The sequence below is a fragment of the Tyto alba genome, unplaced genomic scaffold (assembly GCF_018691265.1).
Source record: "Tyto alba isolate M040663 unplaced genomic scaffold, T.alba_DEE_v4.0 Super-Scaffold_7, whole genome shotgun sequence".
Taxonomy (NCBI): domain Eukaryota; kingdom Metazoa; phylum Chordata; class Aves; order Strigiformes; family Tytonidae; genus Tyto; species Tyto alba.
Genome location: NW_024881328.1, coordinates 8,871,398 through 8,891,465, shown reverse-complemented (window position 1 = coordinate 8,891,465; position 20,068 = coordinate 8,871,398). Strand labels below are relative to the sequence as shown.

General features: G+C 39.5%; 1 protein-coding gene across 2 annotated transcripts in view; it reads right to left on the bottom strand.

Moving 5' to 3' along the window:
* NCKAP5 (NCK associated protein 5) overlaps window positions 1–20,068 on the bottom strand; it is a 250,857-nt gene that overhangs the window by 134,164 nt on the left and 96,625 nt on the right. For both annotated transcript variants that reach the window (XM_042784066.1, XM_042784067.1), the window contains exon 4: window positions 14,327–14,417. In XM_042784066.1, the coding sequence (XP_042640000.1) occupies window positions 14,327–14,417 (91 nt within the window). The remainder of the gene's footprint in view (window positions 1–14,326; window positions 14,418–20,068) is intronic.

The following is a 20,068-nucleotide window of genomic DNA, read 5'->3' as shown; positions in this document are numbered from 1 at the left end:
GTGTCAACAAAGAGACAATAAAAATATTAAATATTCAAATCTTACTAAAAGGAAACTAGGATTATGCTGCTCACTGTAGGCCTGTTCCCATGGAAATTAATGAGAAGCTTACAATCAAGTCCCACATTGCTTAAGCTTCTCAAGCCGGTTTAAACTGTCACTGCTTTTCTGAAACCAACAGTATTTTGCAAATCTTAAATGACATCCTGCCCTGACCATTATTTCTAAGTATTCAGTTTGTTCTATAAATCAAACAAATAGTACACTGATGATGAACCCTCTGATCAAACACTATAGGCCCTATAGCCAATAGAAGACAAGAGATGAAAACAGACCCTGCAGTCTGGAAATGGCAAGCTTTCTAGAATCAATGAGAACTTATAAATCACTGAAGACATTGATCTATGAAGCTGTACAATGCAGCGACCTGACTGAGACTTATCAGAAAGCTGGTTTTCAGTTAGCTAAAGTAGGAAGGAGTGGTACAGTACTCCCTCTTTCCACTAATAAAAGTAAGAACAATAAATTAAGAGAGCAGGAAATTCACCTGGAATTCCAAACAATACTATACTGGAATTTGTAGAATATAAATCCAATCTTCTGCCTTCCACCTACCTTTCAGAATACTGAATAACAAAGTGTTTTCACTGTTTATAAACAAAAGAAGTAACTATAGTGATAGAAAAGATCATATGGAAGCTTTCAAACATTAAGAGACCAAACTGCCTATTTCAGAAATTACCTCCTCCTTCCTGCCAAGAAAAGCAAAAGGTTGCTGACCCTCTAGACACAGCGTTAGTTATTGGGAAGCCTTTCCTCTAAGACTCGTCACCTTTTCAAGGAACAGACAAGGGTCAAAGAGACGCTTAGCCAGCTATTTCTTAAACATTATTATTTCAGAAATTATTGTACTTTTGAAGTTTTATTGGTAGTACCACCAGTTGTCTGTTCTTTGGTCTTTCTTCTTTCTTAAGATGCTTTCTAGGAATTACACTACACATACGTATAAAAAAAAAATTTTGAAAAAAATTAGTTCACTTTCAATTTCAATTTGTAAGAATGAAATTTCAAACCAAGAAGAGTAAATGCCAGATGACACAAAGAAAAAAAATGATAGCTAGCAAAAATCTATTCTAGGTTTTCTTTTTTACATTGAAAAACATGATTAGGCATTAATTGGAATAACAGCTCTTTAGTAGTAATGAGAAATACATGATATGAAATGATCATATAGTTCCCCAGGTAACTCAGGTTCCAAATTTTCCTGATTTGAGATTTTACAATGCAGGAACTACCTACCCAAGGAGGAAGCCTTGAAGAAAACAGAAATCATTAACACGGTTAACCAGAAGATGGGCCTCCACAGGAGGAGGGCAAACAGAACCAGCAGCAGCACAGCACCTGCCAGAGCCCTCAGCAACGGGAAATGCAAAGTCCTGCCCCGGGGGAGGAACAACCCCATGCACCAGTAGAGACTGGGATCCAACTGCATAGGAGGTAGCTGTTGCTGGGAAGACAGAAGATGGTGCCAAGCTCTTCTTGGAAGTGGCACGATGAAAAGATGTCCTGGGTTGAGTGAGTGGTGGAGTTTTTTGGTGGCAGGGGAGGGGGCTATCGGGGCGGCCCCCTGTGAGAAGCTTCTCGAAGCTCCCCCAGCTCCACGTCAGCTCCACTTCTGTTTGGGAAATTGAGCCAATCGGCTGCGCCTCTGCGATAACGTATTTAAGAAGGGACGTGGTGACGAGCAGTGGGACTTGTGAGGAGGAGTTGCTGCAGCTGCATGAACACCAAGGTCAGTGGAGGAACGGAGGAAGAAAGGAGGGGGGAGGTGTGCCGGAGCAGACACCCCCCTATATCCTGTGGTGAGACGGCAGGGCGGCCCCCCCCGCCACCCATGAAGATCTATGGTGGAGCAGACATTGATTTATGGCCTGTTGCTCCTGCTCGCCTGATCAAGGTGCTGTGCCCGAAGAAGGCCGGGGTCTCATGGGAAAAGGTAGCCCCGCTGCTGTAATTCAGCGCTGGGAGGATTGCAGCATGTGGGAGAGTCCCACGCCGGAGCAGCTCGGGAAGGGCTGCAGCCGTGGGAGGGAATCCAATTGGAGAAAGTTAGTGACCCAAGACGGAGCAGAGTGGGGAACGCTGCGGCCCGTGGGAGGAATTCAAGTTGGAGAAAGTTTGTGGAGGACTGTCTCCTGTGAGAGGGGGACCACGATGGAGCAGGAGGAACAAGTTTCGGACACTCCCCTCACCGAAGATGAAGAAAGTGGCAGCGCTGACTGCATCCCCCATTCCCTGCCCCTGCGCCACTGGGGGAGGAGGTAGAGATATCGGGAGCAGAACTGAGCCCGGGAAGAAGGGAAGGGTGGGGGGGAAGGTGTTCTCAAGATGTGGCAATGCTTCTCACTGTCCTACTCTGTTATGTGTTGTTAGTGTCAGTAATAAATGTATGTTCTTTTTTTTCTTCCCCTAACGAGTCTGCCTTTTGCTTGTGATCATAAAAGGGGGATTTTTCCCCATCCCAGTCCTATCTTGAACCCCAAGCCTGGCTCTCTGTCCCTTCTCATTGCCAGAGGGGAAGGGAGAGAGAGCTGCTGCATTGTGGTTGGCTGCCAATCAGGCCTAAACCACAACAAAAGACCAGATACAATGGACACCAGTTGGAACATATGAAATTGCAGTTAGATATTAGGAATTTTTTTTTTTTTTGTTCCTATGAGGGTGGTCATATGGTCACTGGACCAGGTTATCCAGGGAGGTTCCTGAATCAGAGAGATATTGCAAAGTTCACTGGACAAGTGGCTACAGTAATACAACATAGCATAATCTAATCATGATGTAACTAGATCTGGACTCTACAGTACTGATTATAAACAGCAATCTTTCACAAGGACATGTGACAAAATTCTGGTTGAACCAAACAAGAATTAAAAAAAGATCAAGATCTCTGAAATGCTGATTTTCCCAATGAGCACTGGATGACATGAATTGCTTGTCTGGAAACTGAAAAGTAATAATTAGAGACGACATCATTGCTTAAAGAAGTTAAAGATCATTTTCCTGTGATGAACACAAGTCCTCCAGGGAAGTGATCTGTTTCGGATGCAATGCAGTAAAAATCCCTCAGATATAAATGATCTCTACTTCAATTTTGGGTGTCAGACTGTGATGCCTGAGCGGAGGTTTTTTTTCTCTGAATTCCTTTTAATTCTTCAGCTTCTAAAATTTATTAGAGACATTAGTTTTATAATGGTTACAAATTTAAATTCTTCTGAGAGTCATGCCTGCAATTTTCCAAAACCACTTTTTAATCACACATTTAACCCAAGAATAAAATATATGTAGGATATATAATTAAATAGTGTTTATGATTGATCATAACCATTTATTTTAGAAAAAAACTCAAAATGAATCACAATGTAGTTACTAACAGATCATATACAGAGCCAATGGTAACAGGCATCCAGGAATCCAATCAATATGGAACCCAAGCTAAGTGGCTAACTCAGTATCTCAAAACATTTAGCACCTTCCATGGCATCTCAGAATTTTCCCCAGGACTTTCTAGAGAAGATACTTACTAAACAGTTATCTTAGATTTCAGTGACTGAATTTGGTGATGCAGGGACACTACATTATACTTCTAACACTCTTTCCTGCTATAATAAAGGCAGACTCCTAACCTCTAACCACGAATGACAATTTACAAATCCATATACAGAAGGGTTTATGTTTGCACTGGTTCTGGCTGGGATAGAGTTAATTTTATTCACAGTAGCTGGTATGGGGTTGTGTTTTGGATTTGTGCTAGAAACAGTGTTCATAACACAGGCATGTTTTCCTTATTGTTGCGCAGGGCACTTACACAGGGCCAAGGCCTTTTCTGCTTCTCACCCCACCCCACCAGCAAGGAGGCTGGGGGGGTACAAGAAGTTGGGAGGGGACACAACCAGGACAGCTGACCCAGCTGAGCAAAGGGATGTCCCAGACCGTCTGGAGTCATGCTCAGCATATAACGCTGGGGGAGAAGGCATGGGGCCACAGGGTATCGGTTGGTTGGTGTTGAGCAATTGTTTTCATTTGCATCACTTGTTTTTCTTGAGTTTTATTTCTCTTTGTTATTTTCCTTTTAATTACAATTTGTTGTTGTTACTGTTAATATTACTGTTATTATATTTTACTTTATTTGTTATTAAACTGTTCTTATCTCAACCCATGAGTTTTCCCACTTTTACCCTTCCAATTTTCTTCCCCCCATCCTGCCGGGGGGGAGGAGTGAGTGAGCAGCTGCGTGGTGCTTAGTTGCCGGCTGGGGTTAAACCATGACAATGTAATAATAAATTGTGAATGTTTTTTCTTGCAAGGCCATTCTATAGTCTTGATGTATTCTCAGATGATGTACTTTCAGTGTTATTTCCACTGCAGACCTCCTAGTGTTCAGCACTATTCTTCACTGCAAGTAAGCAATATGAAATGAGAATTTTCAGACTGTTGATGTAGATAAAAACTGTAGATGAGGGTTTCTTTGTACTTTCATGGAAAAAACAGCCCCAAGCTATGCACAAGTAGCTCAGTCTGACTGCGCAAGCTGAAAAAAGGCAGCAACTGCTGCAAGGACTACTGACTTAAAATTCCAACAAGGTTAAAATTGTTTTCCAGTGGCACCTTGCTCCCCTTTCTCTCCTCACCATGACCTTTTTTTCCTTAATCATAATTAACACTTGTTTACTGTGGCTCAATCTCTCTTAAATACGCCCTTTGAAATTTTGCAGTATCTTCTGGTACGCTTTATATCCTATTTCATTCAGCGAAACCTGAGATGCATAAAAGACACTTGTATGTTAAGTCAGAGCAATGTGATGCAAGACTGATGAATTCACAAAGTATTTCCTACAAGATGCTTGGTACAGCAGTAGTCACTGTGACCTGAATATGTCTGTGTTCCACCTGCAACTTTTTAAAAAAAATTTTCTTTATTTGCTAATGGGAATCCTATTAAACACCATAACCCAGGTCTGAAAAAACCCCGTAAATGAGCAAACAAGTTAGAATGTAAAAAAAAATTATGCAACTAGACAGTGCAATCTTAATGAACTCTGAGTATAAGGCTACAAATATGACTTCTGGTTTTACCTTGCTTAGTTCTAACTATGTACTCAGCTGTTTTCTCTTGCTTTATCTTCTCCCAGTGGAAGGATAGACTAAAATATAGCTTTGCTTTGGATAGCACATCAGCAAGGGTAATAATAATACATTTTCATTTAGCTAACAGCTTTTGTTCAGAACAAGATGACCAAAATTGAAGGAAAGGAAAGGAATGCACATATATCACAAAATTTCACAGAAGCATCCCAAATTGTTCACAGTTTAACATTACAGTTGTCAGGAAAAACATATAAAATTCTTCTTTTTCATCTCTTGATTTTACTTACAAAGTGAACTGAGTGAGCAGTAACATTCCCTAGATTAAATACATGTGATGGATAAGAGAACAAAGTACTTACTTTATGTTTCTGATATGAGCCTCCTACCACTTGCATATCAATCTAAATCTACTACATATTATTCTTCACTCAATACATTCCTCCCTAGTACAAGCTTTTGCCCCTATTGAACAGTTCTGCAGTAACATTAATAAATTTCCTGATGATGCTTTTATTGGCTGTTCCATGCATCAGAAACATCTATTTTTTTTTAAAAAAGTTCAGATCAAAAAGGACTGTAAAGGAAGAAAACCTTTACAGTGAAGTTTACCATTAAGTGTACTTATCAGATCAGTAAGAGTAGATGAAGCTACTTGTCTTCAGGTCCCCAAATGAATTTCAGTCCTGTGTGTCGAAGTGAACTATGCTAACCTTGTGAAAAAATATTGCTGTTGACACAATCCTGTATTTAGTGAATGGATATCCATATTGTCAACAGCAGCCTCACCTCTGGCGCTTCATCTGTGAGAAGCAAAATCAATGACTGACCATTCTGGAGGTGACTCTTCCAAGCCAGGTTTCAGGCATGGTGGTGGCAGGGCAGTGTGACAATAGCTTATTGTGTCTGTTCCTTTTCAAAATGGAAGACATCACCCACACTGAATAGCAAAGTTATCAGGAGAAAAACAAAATTGTTCTAAAAGCTAAGCTGTTCCTTCTTAATATGTGTATATATGATAGTATGAGAATAATATACAGTGTGATTTTTCATGCAGATACTCTCTTCTAAATTGGTTCATTATAGTACCATACTTAAAGTAATCATTTTTCCTACCAGGAAAACTATACAAAGCATTTAAACTTTCCTGAAGGAGTAAGTATTAAAGTAACTACACTTGACTAAAGTGATAGTATTAAAATATCTACCTTTGACTGAAGTACAAATAGGTCAAACTACTGGTTTACAAATGAGCTAACATCTTTGTTGGCAACAAAGACAGTGGGACTGAGCGCACCCTCAGCAAGTTTGCTGACAACACCAAGCTGTGTGGTGCGGTGACACACTGGAGGGCAGGGATGCCATCCAGAGGGGCCCGGACAGGCTGGAGAGGTGGGCCCATGCAAACCTCATGAAGTTCAAGAAGACCAAGTGCAAGGTCCTGCCCATGGGTCAGGGAAATCCCAAGCACAAATCCAGGCTGGGTGAGGAGTGGATGGAGAGCAGCCCTTTGGAGAAGGACTTGAGGGTGTTAGTGGGTAGAAGACTGTCTGTGAGCCAGCAATATGTGCTGGCAGCCCAGAAAGCCACCCGTGTGCTGGGCTGCATCCAGAGCAGCATGGGCAGCAGGTCGAGGGAGGGGATTCTCCCCCTCTGCTCTGCTCTCGTGAGACCCCCCTGCAGTGCTGGGGCCAGCTCTGGGGTCCCCTCAAAAGGACATGGACCTACTCGAGCAGGTCCAGAGGAGGCCATGAAGATGATCAGAGGGCTGGAGCACCTCACCCATGAGGCCAGGCTGAGAGAATTGGGGGGGTTCATTCTGGAGAAGAGAAGGCTCTGGGGAGACCTTAGAGCAGCCTCCCAGTGCTTAAAGGGGACCTACAGGAAAGATGAGGAAGGACTGTTTCCCTAGGAGTGTAGGGATAGGACAAGGGGTAATGCTTTTAAACTGAAAGAAGGCAGATTTATATTGGATGTAAGGAAGAAATTCTTCGCTGTGTGGGGGGTGAGGCACTGGCCCAGGGTGCCCAGAGCAGCTGTGGCTGCCCCCTCCCTGGAAGGGCTCAAGGCCAGGTTGGACGGGGCTTGGAGCAACCTGGTCTGGGGGAAGGGGGCCCTGCCCATGGCAGGGGGATTGGACTAGATGATCTTTAAGGTCCCTTCCAACCCAAACCATTCTGTGATTCTATGATTCTATAACACATACTGGCACCATCAAATCAGTTCGTCTTCATCTCTTGTTACTGTAGACATGTAGAGGACTCTGGGAAGGAAAGAACATCTTGTTTTTTGAGAAACGGGCGCACAAAAGGCACAATTCAGTTATGAGACTTTGCTGTGTTAAACATAACTCCATTGCTTTGTAACTGTATTACAAACAATCAAAAAGGGAAAACTATTTGCACATATGTTCCTTGCAACAAAACTGTGATTTTGAACACTGTCTGAGGAGCACCATCTCTCTCCTTTGGAGGCAAGAATCCAACGTCAATTTAGTTAAATATGGGAAAAGATATTTATCAGAATCTTTGCACAGTGGTGGAAATCTACCAAAAGAAAAGCCATATGGAATTAGTTGTTACTGAGATATCTCTGGATTTCTTTGTGGAAAACCAGTCCAACATCAAATGCTTGTGTCCTTGACAGCCCAGGATTTCTGGTGGATGTCCCAAGAGTGTGGGTAGCTCCTCTTCTGTCCTTCTCTGTGAGACACAAAACTGCTAAGCTTTGACTAGTAATATTTTTCTTAGTAGCTGAGGAGGCCTGGTTGATGCAGTCTCCTGTGTGCACTTCCAGTCCAGAGATACAAGTTTAATTTTAAGTATATGTTTCCTCTTTCTGCAATCGAAATTAGCATTAAAAATCCTATGTGGATTTGAGCTAAAGAATTCAACTAGTACCTTTTTTTATATTCATGGCCATGCCCCATCTATAAAATGTTACATATCAATGGCCTGAACGTTAAGCTTGTATAATTTCGTGTTAAGATAAAATTATATTGCCAATAGATACAGTTTTTCCTTTCATGAAAGAGCTGTTGACACCAACGGCTGTGCAAATTAGAAGTGACAGTCACAACAACCGTTCCACATTTGAGTCTCACAAAGCATGCAGAAAAAAATTGGGTTGATCTGGCCAACAATGCCACCTGAAATGTGTCTGTATCACTTATGCAGTCACATCTCTCTGACACCTGCTTTGGAAAGCAACTGGCAAAATGCTCCAGGCTTCACGACTGAGAATTAGAAGTCTTGTAAGACTGGAATTATTTCATCTTTGTATTGAAGCTATCAGTATTGAGTCTTTACAGATAAATCTTCTTTCTTAGATTTGGATAAGGCAGGCACATGTACACATATTTATATCCAGCAAGAGGGCAGGAAATGGAACTGATCTTTCTTATGTTCAAAGCCACTCCTGTGAAGCTGCAGTGTGAGTTAATGATTGCACTGGTGGTGATGCCCTGCAAATGGGACAGCTGTACCCCATGGAGCTGTGTGCCATTCTTCCCATGGCACACACTAAAGCCTGAGAAATCTCTTCTAAAGTCATTACTTCTCAAAATCTTGTCATTCCCCCAGAGCCACAGTCACAGCTCTTACTCAACAAGAAGTGCCCATCCAAATGTTTAGGCTGCAATTGCCCAAACTGTCTGCCACCACTTTGACGTCAGTGTAGTTACATGGGTGCTGAAATGAGCAGTGGAGCAAAACCAAGACAGGACATATACCACTCACAGAAAGAAATGGCAGGAATCAAGCTGCTCTTCACCATTATACCTAGGGCTAAAGAAACCTGAAAACATGTCCTACTATTAAGGCTACCTGTAATCCCCATTGAGTCTTTGAGCCAGACTTCTCTTGGTATGGACTCAACAGCACTCACCTCAGCACAGGGATCATTCTCCTTGACAATCCCCCTACATCATTACTCATATCTCTCCCCTCCTGAATTTGCATAGTCAGCCTCTGAAGACCTGTACTGTCCAGCATGATAAAAATCCCTTCTGCTAACAAGTACTCTAGGCCATGTCATCTGGTGAACAAGTGCAGTCAGAGACACTTTGTACTAGCACAGAAGTTGAGGGATGACTGGATCCGGTGACGTTACATGGGGTGAGCTTCAGGCTGTCTGCAACCCAGGATTTCAATCCCTGCTGAACAAAAGAATATGCCTGGTCCCCACTGCAGTATTTGTTTGAAGTGCAAATCTCAAAGAAGCACAGTGGGGTTCTGAAAAGGTTACAACCCCTGCAGTTACAAGTTTTTATTTCCCTAAGTTTTTCATACAAATTCATGTATCAAAATCCTGAAATTCCCAACTGGAAAAATTCACTTCCATATTTTTTAATACAAAACATGATAGCCCTGCTTGAAGATCATTCAGGCTCCACTTTGAAATTGATTCCTTTTCTATTAAAGGTATTCGTATGTTAAACAAACTCCTTAGGGGAAGCAAGCCTTTTTCCAAGTTTACAAACATGAAAAGAAGTCTTTTTCTTTTTAATTATCGCTTCATTATCTGGCTCAGTACTTATAACAGTTCCTGTTATCATGGAAGCATCAGTCCATATATACGATGTCATCTGAAATATACTTGAGATTAGATGATATGTTGTTACCCTCTTTTTACAGACAATGGTTAAAGATGGACAGATAAAGTGAATTTGTCTACAGAAACAGAAATTTGTAGCAAGTGAAAGAATAAAAATTTAGTCTCTCAAACATAGTGCTTTTAACATCAGATCGTCTTTCCTCTCTGATGTGACTGCACCAAGTCTGTCCTGAACTTTACTGCATATGTTGACAATTCCAGAATTATAACAAATTGTGAACTTACAATAAACTCTCTCCCTCATCTATTTAGATCACTGTACACTGACATAAAGTCAAAATGAGTTTAAAAGACCCTTGAAAGTCTTTGAGCAATCTGTAGTAAGGTAAGACTGTTCCAGTATTGTGATTAAACAGGAAAGAGACTCTAGGTTTTGATTTCAAAACTACAAGGACAAGCTTAGGAAGGAAAGTCTGTGGGGTGCTTGTTTTAAGGTCTTGGGTTCAAGTACTGCATACAATTATTTCTAGGGGTAACTCTTCCTCTTAGATAAAATACTTGTGTCTAGAATGAGAATAATATCGATACATGAGGTATTGGTTTGGCCTTTCATGGTCTTACTTTTAGATGGACAATGCCTCTTGGAATCATCATAAAGTTCTTACATACTGGAGCCTTTTAGCTAAGTAAACTTTTAATCAAGAAATATGATAGTTCATGGCAATTCAGATCACACATATTCTTGTCTACATTTACGTGAGCATTCATTATAAATCCTCAGTTATTATTATGTAAAATGGTAACAGAAGAGAATTTTATTTACAATCCTCCTTCTAAATTCATTTACCCTAAAGAAATCACATCATCCATCTGTAAGCCCAGCAAATTAAATTCCCATAGGGCAGCTAGCTCTATGGCAAGGGTTAGAATATTTTGCTTCAAGTAAGAATCCTGGCAAGACCTAACACAATATTGCAATAATACTGCGTGCTCTGGGCTCCATCTTATTATTCTTCTTCTAACATGATCACTATGCAACACTTAATGTTCATTAGTAAGAATATTTATTCTGGAGTCAGGCATATTGATATTATAATAAGAACTCAATTTCATACATCCCAGAACAATAATTAGATTTGTAAAAAACAAATATGTAGACAATGGTCAATAGATCAAAAGCATTTATTACACAGAGGTATCTTTTACGACTATTCAGATATTAATTTGAACAGGGTTCACACACTAAAACTAACTTACTATGGTGTCAGAGAATATGGGAGATAGGTTGATAAGTCACACTGGAGATTGTCTAGGTCATGTCCTTATTTCTTATGACATACATAGTTGTGGAACTGCAGTAAAATCTGATACTCCATTGCACTGAGTACTGATCAGATTGTTCTGATCATATCAGAGTAATCAGAGAGAACAGGTATGATTCAGAATATGTCCTATAAGATAACTGATTGTAGAGGATGGCTTTCAACACAATGTTCGTACTTATACATTCGATAAGTTATGTGTATATATATGAACATATGTATATATATCACTTGGAATTCAGATCATAAAAATCTTTTTTTCATGTGTTAGCTTACATCTATACTTCATTTACAAATACAGGATAATAATATGGTTATCATGTTCCCCAAAACCTGAATACATCAGTGTTTTTAAGAAACATTACCTAGGCTGTACAGTCACATTCTATTCCCTTTTGTGAATTACCTGTATAAATATATCAAAAAACTGACTGAATGCATTTGGAAAGATACAAATTAAATGTTTCTATTGCAACATTGATGCCTCTTGCCAAACCTGGACACATTATTTGCAATAAAATTCATCATATATTTAGGTGATATGCTTGTCCATGATTTCCACACAGTTGTTTTCAATAACATATTAATGATTCATATAATGCTTTATTAATATGTTTCTCAATGTTAAAATACTTTGTAAACATTTCATATCACAGATTCTGTGCCAACAATTTGTTTCAAGGAGCCTTTCAGGTATTAGCTTTTATTATTACATGTGGTTGTTGCCTAAATCACACTGCACAGTTTTTACCGTGTGACTGAATAACAAACACACATCAAGTGAACCCATCTCTGACCTACATAGCAGGTAGCCATAGGAGGGCAGAAATGTGCTGTCTTGCATGTGAATAGAGCCATTTTTTGAAGTTCCCAGAAAACAAACTATTTGTTCAGAAGTTTTTCATAAAGATGAACAAAAGGGATGTGAGCATGAATGAGTCAATAATTCAGAAAAAACACAACTTTCATGGAAATGTTCTGTATTTTTGACCTGTTTTACCAATCACAGACTGGTATGTGATATAGTAGCCTAGCTATTCCTCCAGGAAAGGCAAAAACGTTGCTTCTGAGTCATGAATTAGGAAAATAAATTCATAAGCAAAAAAAAAAAATGCATACTGGCAATACACAAAAAATGACAATTGCTAAAAAGCAAGCTGACTTTGATATCATGAGTGAAAATGTTCTCAAGAACAAAAACCAAACAGGAGAAGAAGGAAGCTGTTATGCAATGTGGAGTACAAGATTTAAAATAATCCTAAAGGTAACAGGTATATGGTTGCTTTTAAGGTCCTGGGACAGAGATGGCTTCACTCTTTATAAGAGAGCTAGGCTCAGGTTTGGAGAATTCACCCTGACTACAACCTAGCAGACTCAAGCAAGACCCCATGCCCAGAAGGAAGGGAAAAAAGGGATTAGAAAGCAGTTTGCTAGGTGAGAGTTTGACAGGTTTTCCTTCAGCTTTAGCAGTTTGCTAGAGCTGAAGGAAAACAAAGAATTGTTCTTGTCATTATAACTAGGCAGAACTGCCTTGTTCTTTCGTTGGTCAGAAAACTAACCCAAGAGATTTTACATAAAACACACCATGGTACTCATCCTCCCGGCTGGCAGGAGAAAACAGATGCCTCTGTCAATATGGCCCCAAAGGAGAAAAAGCCAAAACCCTAATCAAATTATCTCTTTTTTCAAAAATTAAGAAACAAATAAAAGATGGAGGAAAAACTACACAGAAACATACAAGCATTGAAATTGGAATGACTAGTTTATCTCCCCTCTAGGAAAGCAGAACACAAAATTATAAGTTTCAAAAGACCACACAGCTAATTTTTTTCCAGTTTGGTGCCCAAAATAAAAATAAAGAACACCCAAACCATCAGTCTGATGGGAAGAAACTGAAGTACTTTATGCTTTTCTTGTTGAGAGTGCAAAAACAAAACCCAAAGAAGCTAAAACCTAATCATGATACCACCTTACTGTGGTCTTCATGGTCAGACAGCATACAGAAAAGCAGATAATAAAATCTTTCCAGCTGTCTGTTATAAACAGACAGACAAGTAATCCATTCAAAGGAGAGACTGATGCCAAGCCCACTTCAGAACACCCACTGTATGGTGACAGGAGTGAGCAGGAAGCATGGATCTAAACTCTGAAGCAAGAGGAGGGAATTGAGTTTCATTTTTGTATCCCAGAAGGGTAGTGAGTAAAATATAGATGCTTTTGTCAGCAGTTTCTAAAAGCACAATGTTCTATTGTAACTTCAACAAAAAGTTTAATTTCTTCTGAAATTAAATTTTACAGGCTATCATTTTAACAAGAAAAACTGATTATTTTGGAAGGTTAATCTAAGATTCCTCTCCCTTCAATCCAAGCTTAAAATGAAAATTTAATTACAGTGATAAATACTCTTTAATATACATTTTTGTTTAGCTATATTGCTGTATTTTTGACCCATCAGTTGTAAGAATGGACTATAAGTAGAATTTTTGAGAAGTGTTTTATCTGAAGGATCATTACCTAGTATAGACTCTAGTGTATTATTTCAGCATTTTATGTCTTTATAAGGAATGCTTATTCTGTTTTAAAAGATACAGGATAGGACTGACTTCATTCGTTTTCTTTTTTTTTTTTTTTTTTTTTTAAGAATTCATGTGCAGAATATCTTATTAACTGGGATGTATCTCATTTCTGTCTCCAGAGACTTAAAAAGGCTTTCCACCACCTCAGGTTCACTGCTTCCAGAACACAGTATGCTATGCGCTAGGAAAATGTAAAACTCTCCATTCTTATAAACAGCATAAACAGACATTGTTCCCTGTGAAAAACCTCTAAAATCTTTGCTCTCCTAAATTCTGTCCAAATGAGGCTGATAAAACGTACCTGCCACAAGCAGCAATAAGAGACTACGGAGCCTGATATGGAAGCCTCACACCCAATAAGAATATGAGTGGATAAAATTATCCATCACAATGTGAAGGTCAAGCTGTCAAAAGCATCTGTGTTTTCTAGAGATGCTGGAATATATTACTTAAAATATTAAGTGCTTTAATAAAGTCTTCAAAACTAGTTTCTCTGTCCCCTGTTAACTGTGAGGAGCAACAACTGCAGACAACACAACGATAATAAAAATGAAAAACCTTGAACTAAGGTGAGAGAATACCTGGGAAAACATAGATGGTACCAACCATCACTGACAGGTATTCATAACTAATAAACAAATAGAGGAAACAATGACACATTTATCTCAGTACTGTGATTTTTGTTTTAAATAACTTTTCTAACAGGAAAACAGGTAATAAAGTCACTAATACCTGATATACCTTCATGATATTGACAGTTCCTTCTCCATGCTGGCCTGGGGATCCTTGGCTCTGTAGCAGATTTCTCACTGTCTCCTCCATTCTAGAGAATGAAAATATTTACAAAAGTCAATTGTATGGAAAAAGTTTGTGTTACACTCAGTGTTTTTGTTCTTTACAAGAGCCTAATGCATCTATGGCTACCATGAAATTAATATTTAAAGACAATCTGGCCTCATAATATTCTCATACTCCATGTTATGAATAACACATTAAGGGCACTCTTTTATCTTTTGAATATGCACAGTAATTAGTTGTATCGTTAAAATCCTACTGGAGCTCAGTTACAAAAATTAAAACCAAATGTGTGCGAAAGACATCACCTTGTCAACAGTGTAACCAGACAACATGATAAAATTACTGTCATTTAGGAACAAAATCAGTCAGATTAAAAAAAACCCAACCTGCTATATTTCTAGCCAATTGTCAGGTTTGTGCAATTTAGACAGACCGTCAAATACATTATTAGTATTTCCTCTGTATGTTATAGGTGCATCAGTGTGTGCCAGTACATTTGTTTATAGAGGCACAGCTGTTGAACACATTCACCCTTCTCTGCCCTTTCAAAGAGATGTAAAAACCAAGTGTAGGCTAAAATCTGATACTACCAACTCATGAAAATGGGATCAACTTCAGTTCCATCAGTGAAAGAAGGAAGGTTTGTACTTCCATTTTAGAAGGTGTTAACACACACCAGCAAAAGTTGTCTTTGATCTACATGCATTCACCAAGCATGTTAGAACTGATAATGACACTAACCCTCCTGAATGGAGGCTGAACAGAATAGAGTTCTGCTCCTTTGCACAACAGAACCACTGGGAATAATGGAAGCCACCTACAAAACACTGGTCCCATTCAAGGTGGATCAGAAATGAAATCCCATGGGCTTAGGAGATGTCACTGAGGCTGACCACAAATAAAGGGTCTCGGACTATAGCTGGCTTCAGCTCTGTGAGTATGGGTAAGAGTAGGAAAGGGACCAAAAGCCAGAGAAGCAGTGATGGACACAACAACAAAGACGCTGGGCTTCATAACAAAAAGTGCTGAGTGCCAGTTCCAGCCGGAGGCCCTCATGCTTCTCCTCACTCCCCATCTCCTCACCCAAATTATCACCCCTGTGCAGCTGCTTCTTCACCTGTGCAGATGCAACAGCTTTCCTCACCCTCCCTTTCATGTTTTCTGTTCTCTTACTTTTAAACTGTCTCAATCCCTTGACATAGTTGTAACAACAGCCCAGCTAGAACAGGGGCTGGAGAAGGGAAAACTGCTGCGGCACCAGTGTGTGGGTGACATGAAGGCAAGAGAGAGAGAAACACCTTAAGCCATATTGCCGGATATATTGTATATTAAAACTGCAACTTTGAAAAAAGAGCCATTATTCCTTAGCATATCAGACCAGAAACTGCCTGCTGTTGTTTATTTCTATCATGTTTAGGGAAACATGACTTTTGTGTACCATCTTTGCAAATATAATTGAGCAGAAGAATTATTCACAGCATATCCAATTTTTGTTTTATTTCGAAAGTAACAATCCATCGAGACAGCAAATATTAGCTAACTGCTCTGGCCAACGGCCAATAACATTATCTTTTATATAAGGCTCATAGTCTTTCTGTTCTTCCAGTCTTACCAGAATGAATGGCATTGGCTAATTTAGCTATAATATTATGTTTTGCAAGGTTTTCACCTTTCCAGTCAGCCAGCTACTCTACTTTTTGAGAAACCAACATTGGGTATTGATTCTGCTCAGATGTACACTGACATTTTACTTATTTGTATGATTTTTTTTGTCATTGATGTGCAGACTTCTACATTGCCAGAATGCCCACAGAATAGTTGGACCATCTGTTGACCAAATGCGAATAAAAACAAGCCAGCTCTAATCTCTAGTGCAGACAGTGGTGCAGTTTTTCAGTTGCAGATTGGAACCATTTCTGCTCATAGGCTGACCTTAATCAGATGCCTTTTACACAAAAGGACAAATCATTTTGGATCATAATATAAATTCTTGTGCAGTTCTCTCTGAAAGATTTAATCTCTTAATATGCTCATAATTTAATTTTTAAATTAATGATGTAATAGGATTCTTAATTATTGTGCTTATATATGCATACACAGTTCCAACTCTAGTCCTCTATAAAGTTCCTACAAATTAATAAACAAGCAAAAATGGGAGAAAAAATAGATTCAACTATCACTGAAATCAGAGTTTTTCAAATTAGGCCTAACAGTATTAATGAAAGTATAGTCTAGTTGCATATTAATATCATAATTTAAACCAGCTCAGAAAAATTATGAAGAATTATTAAATTCAGTAGGTCATTTCATCTTCAGTCAAATACACATAGTCTGTTTTGGACAACAAGCTCATCTTCTCAAACAGCCTGACAGGGACTGGTGAGCACACAGTTTCATGTGGCAATTGGAAACACCTCCCATCAGCACTCAGATTTCTATGCAACAGAATAATCTCTGCAACATGACAAAGAGCTCAGTTAAACACAGTTGAGACTTTTGTCATTTGCAGCTATTATAAAAGTTTGTAAGAGTTGACAGAGATAAAGCTGAACTGCAGGCATAACAGAGACACTGTCTGTGTGGTCATGTCACTATAAAACCAGCACAGAGAGAGTCTTACAAGCTTTAAGTACCCATGGAATATCTGAAAAAGGAAAGGGAAAACTAGTTTCTGTCAAAAAGGGAGGTGAAATATGATTACAGACAAGTTTACTGCAGAGCTCTGATGGCCAGTGCTCTTGCAGTTTATAAGCTGCTGCTTCTTCACTGGCACCCCAGCTGTCCATTTTTAGGAAGGACTGCTTAGCCAAACATGGCACCAGATAATAACCGAGACTTTTTTATCATGAATGAGAATCTTTGAAGCATGAATTAATCGCACCTTAATTGAAAAGTGATTGTTATATTATGATCTATAATACTCTCCACAGTAACAGTACATGCCAGAAGGATTTAGGATATATTCTTTTAAAGAATGTAAGAATAGTGGTACATCTATAAATTTAGCTTGAAATCCCATGTTTTGCTTCCTGAACAAAGCTTCTAAAAGACACGTAAATTTTGGAAGAGAAACAGAAAAATTAGGAGCTTTATGAAAGGCTATTACTACACATCGACCTGTATTTTTCCCCCTTCTGTTAACCATGAAAGGTTATCTTCTCTTGGTCATGATTCTAATATCCTAGCTGGACCCGCTCCAACATCAACACTTGCCGATTACACCTAGAATAGCAATCCCCCACGCGTGTATTTTGCCTGCTTGCTGGACTATGCTAAAAAAACTGTTTTGCCAAGGATTCTGTGCATCTTATGTAACTATCAAGCTGTTACAATCTGCAAAAACAGTCTCTAAAGCTCACCATTCCCGAGTCTACATTCTTCAATAGCTATTTAAGAACATTTATTTTCCCTTTCTGTAGTGTTCTATTTACTGTCTATTCATCTGACTCATCTCACTTAGTACCATTAAATTTTTTGTTACATCTATTATTTGAAAAGAAAATTGAATTCTTCTTAAAACTGAAGAGTTCCTTTACTTTTTTTTTTTTTTTTTAAAAAAAGCTATTTTCTTTAGGGGAAAAATAAATTAAACCCATGTTTGATAGAAGCTTCTTAAGTTTCTTGACAAAATGTCAGTTTAGAGTAGGGAAACAGTCCTCCACCAGTCCTAACCTAAGGAAAAATTTCTCCAAGCATAAAACAGAAGAAGAAATGAAACACTCTGAAACCAGAATCTGTTCATGGCATCTAAGAGTTTAAGGAACATAAAATATTAACGCCACTGTGGAAAGTGCTGTGAAGATTTCATCTGGAATATTATCTGCAATTACAATCACCAGCGTTCAAGAGCAGAGTGGAACTGCTGAAGAGACAGCTCTGAGGTAGTTTAGAGGAATTGAGAGTCTGTGTCATGAGAAGAGACTAAACAACTTATCTTGCTAAACCTAAGAGACCGAGGGCTTACACAGGTATGACTTTCACAGAGGAATCAGTGAGGAAAAGTAAAATGGGAAACAAAACTACATTAACCTAAGACCAATGATTGGTAAAACAAGATGGGAATATAGTGGTTACAAATACATTTAGGCTGGAATTAGGATGTTTTTAATCATTGAAAAGTGAGACTCTGAAACCTAAACAGTTTTACGCCAGAGTTGAGCAGTTTATGAAATTAATTACACAACAGAGTCAATCGCTGAGGACTTGAATTTACAGTCCACAGGTCCTTGCTGCTATTCCTTCTGAAATGGAAACTAACTGAAAAATCAAGTCATTCCTACATTTAAAAAATGTAATTTGTCCTGTGCTGTTCAGAGAATACCAGGAAATCAATCCAACTGCACTGTATAGTTATTTATTTTAGCTTTGTTTCTGTGTGTGCTTCTGGGAAAGGGGGCCAGAGGAATCTCTGGACCGAAGGAAACATCCTTCCCTGCCCAGGGAGCAGCACACAGGGCACAGATGCTCAGGCATCCAAGATGGCAGAAGAGAGCTACCTCTTTATTTTTGCTGAAACTCAAATCTTGCCTGGAAGCCAGGACTTGCCTGCAAGGACCCACTGAGCTGTAGGAGATTTGCTGTTAAAGCTTTTTGGTGTTCTGACAGCTCTGCTGCCTCCATCTCCTGCCTGGCCCTGCTGCTGCAACTCAGGGCCTGCACCAGAGCACAGTTTCAACCAGACCAGGCAAGACAGGCCCTGCTGGGGTTGATGCATTGCTGCTAGGTAGTTAAGTTCCACACTTTCAATTTTCTCAGGACCATAAACCCTCAAAAATGGGCACCTCCTTTGTGCTGTCCCCCAGCAATGATAGGACATGGTCAGAAAACCTGACCGCTTTGTGCTTTTCCCAGTTCTGTCATTTCGAGTGGACCAAAGCCATAGGCTATTCTGTTGGGGTTCTCCTCAAGCAGAGATTTTAAAACCATACAGAAATTAATCTTCCCTCAAATACGCTAATTCAAAGAGGTACAAGAGTTCTCTCAGCTCCCTAACTCTGCAGAGTTCTTCCCCATATATTTCCCACTTCCCAAAAAGGTCTTTCAGAACACCTTCAGCCAGGTTTATTGATTCCCTTCCTTGAGGAGAGGTGTCTCTCAGTTTGCCACAGTAATTTCAGATGTGAAGAGGATCTTCCCTGACCAGCCTCTCCAATGTGTAGGACATGCCTTTATACCCTGTCTTACTGCAGAGGAAACCCATTCTCTTCTCCAGTTCTTTGTAGCATATCCCTTAGAGGGGTTTGATCTCCCCAGATGTAAAATCCGTCCTTGACATAGAAAGTTTTCCTTGAAAAAAATCCTTCACATATATCCCGATCTTTGATTCTACTTCTATCACAGGGAATAAATACTCTCTACACCCCTTGCTCTGTTCAGCTGCATCTCATACAGCCCTTTTTATGATTCTCCCTCCGAGGTAGCATGTAGTTGTTCCAGCTCTAGAAGGTGCATGACAGTTTCAACCCCTTCTCCCTTGGCCTACTTCCTTCAAGTTTTCCACAGGCTGGCAGCTGCCTTTTGCTAGGTGCTACCACCTTCCCTTTTCATTACCCTTAAGCTGAGGTGACAGTACTCGTTGGTTATTTCCAATGCACCTCACAAGAATTCCTTCCATTTAATACTGACTTACAGTCTTACAGAGACGTGTCCAAAGGTTTCTGTAGAATCTTACCGCAG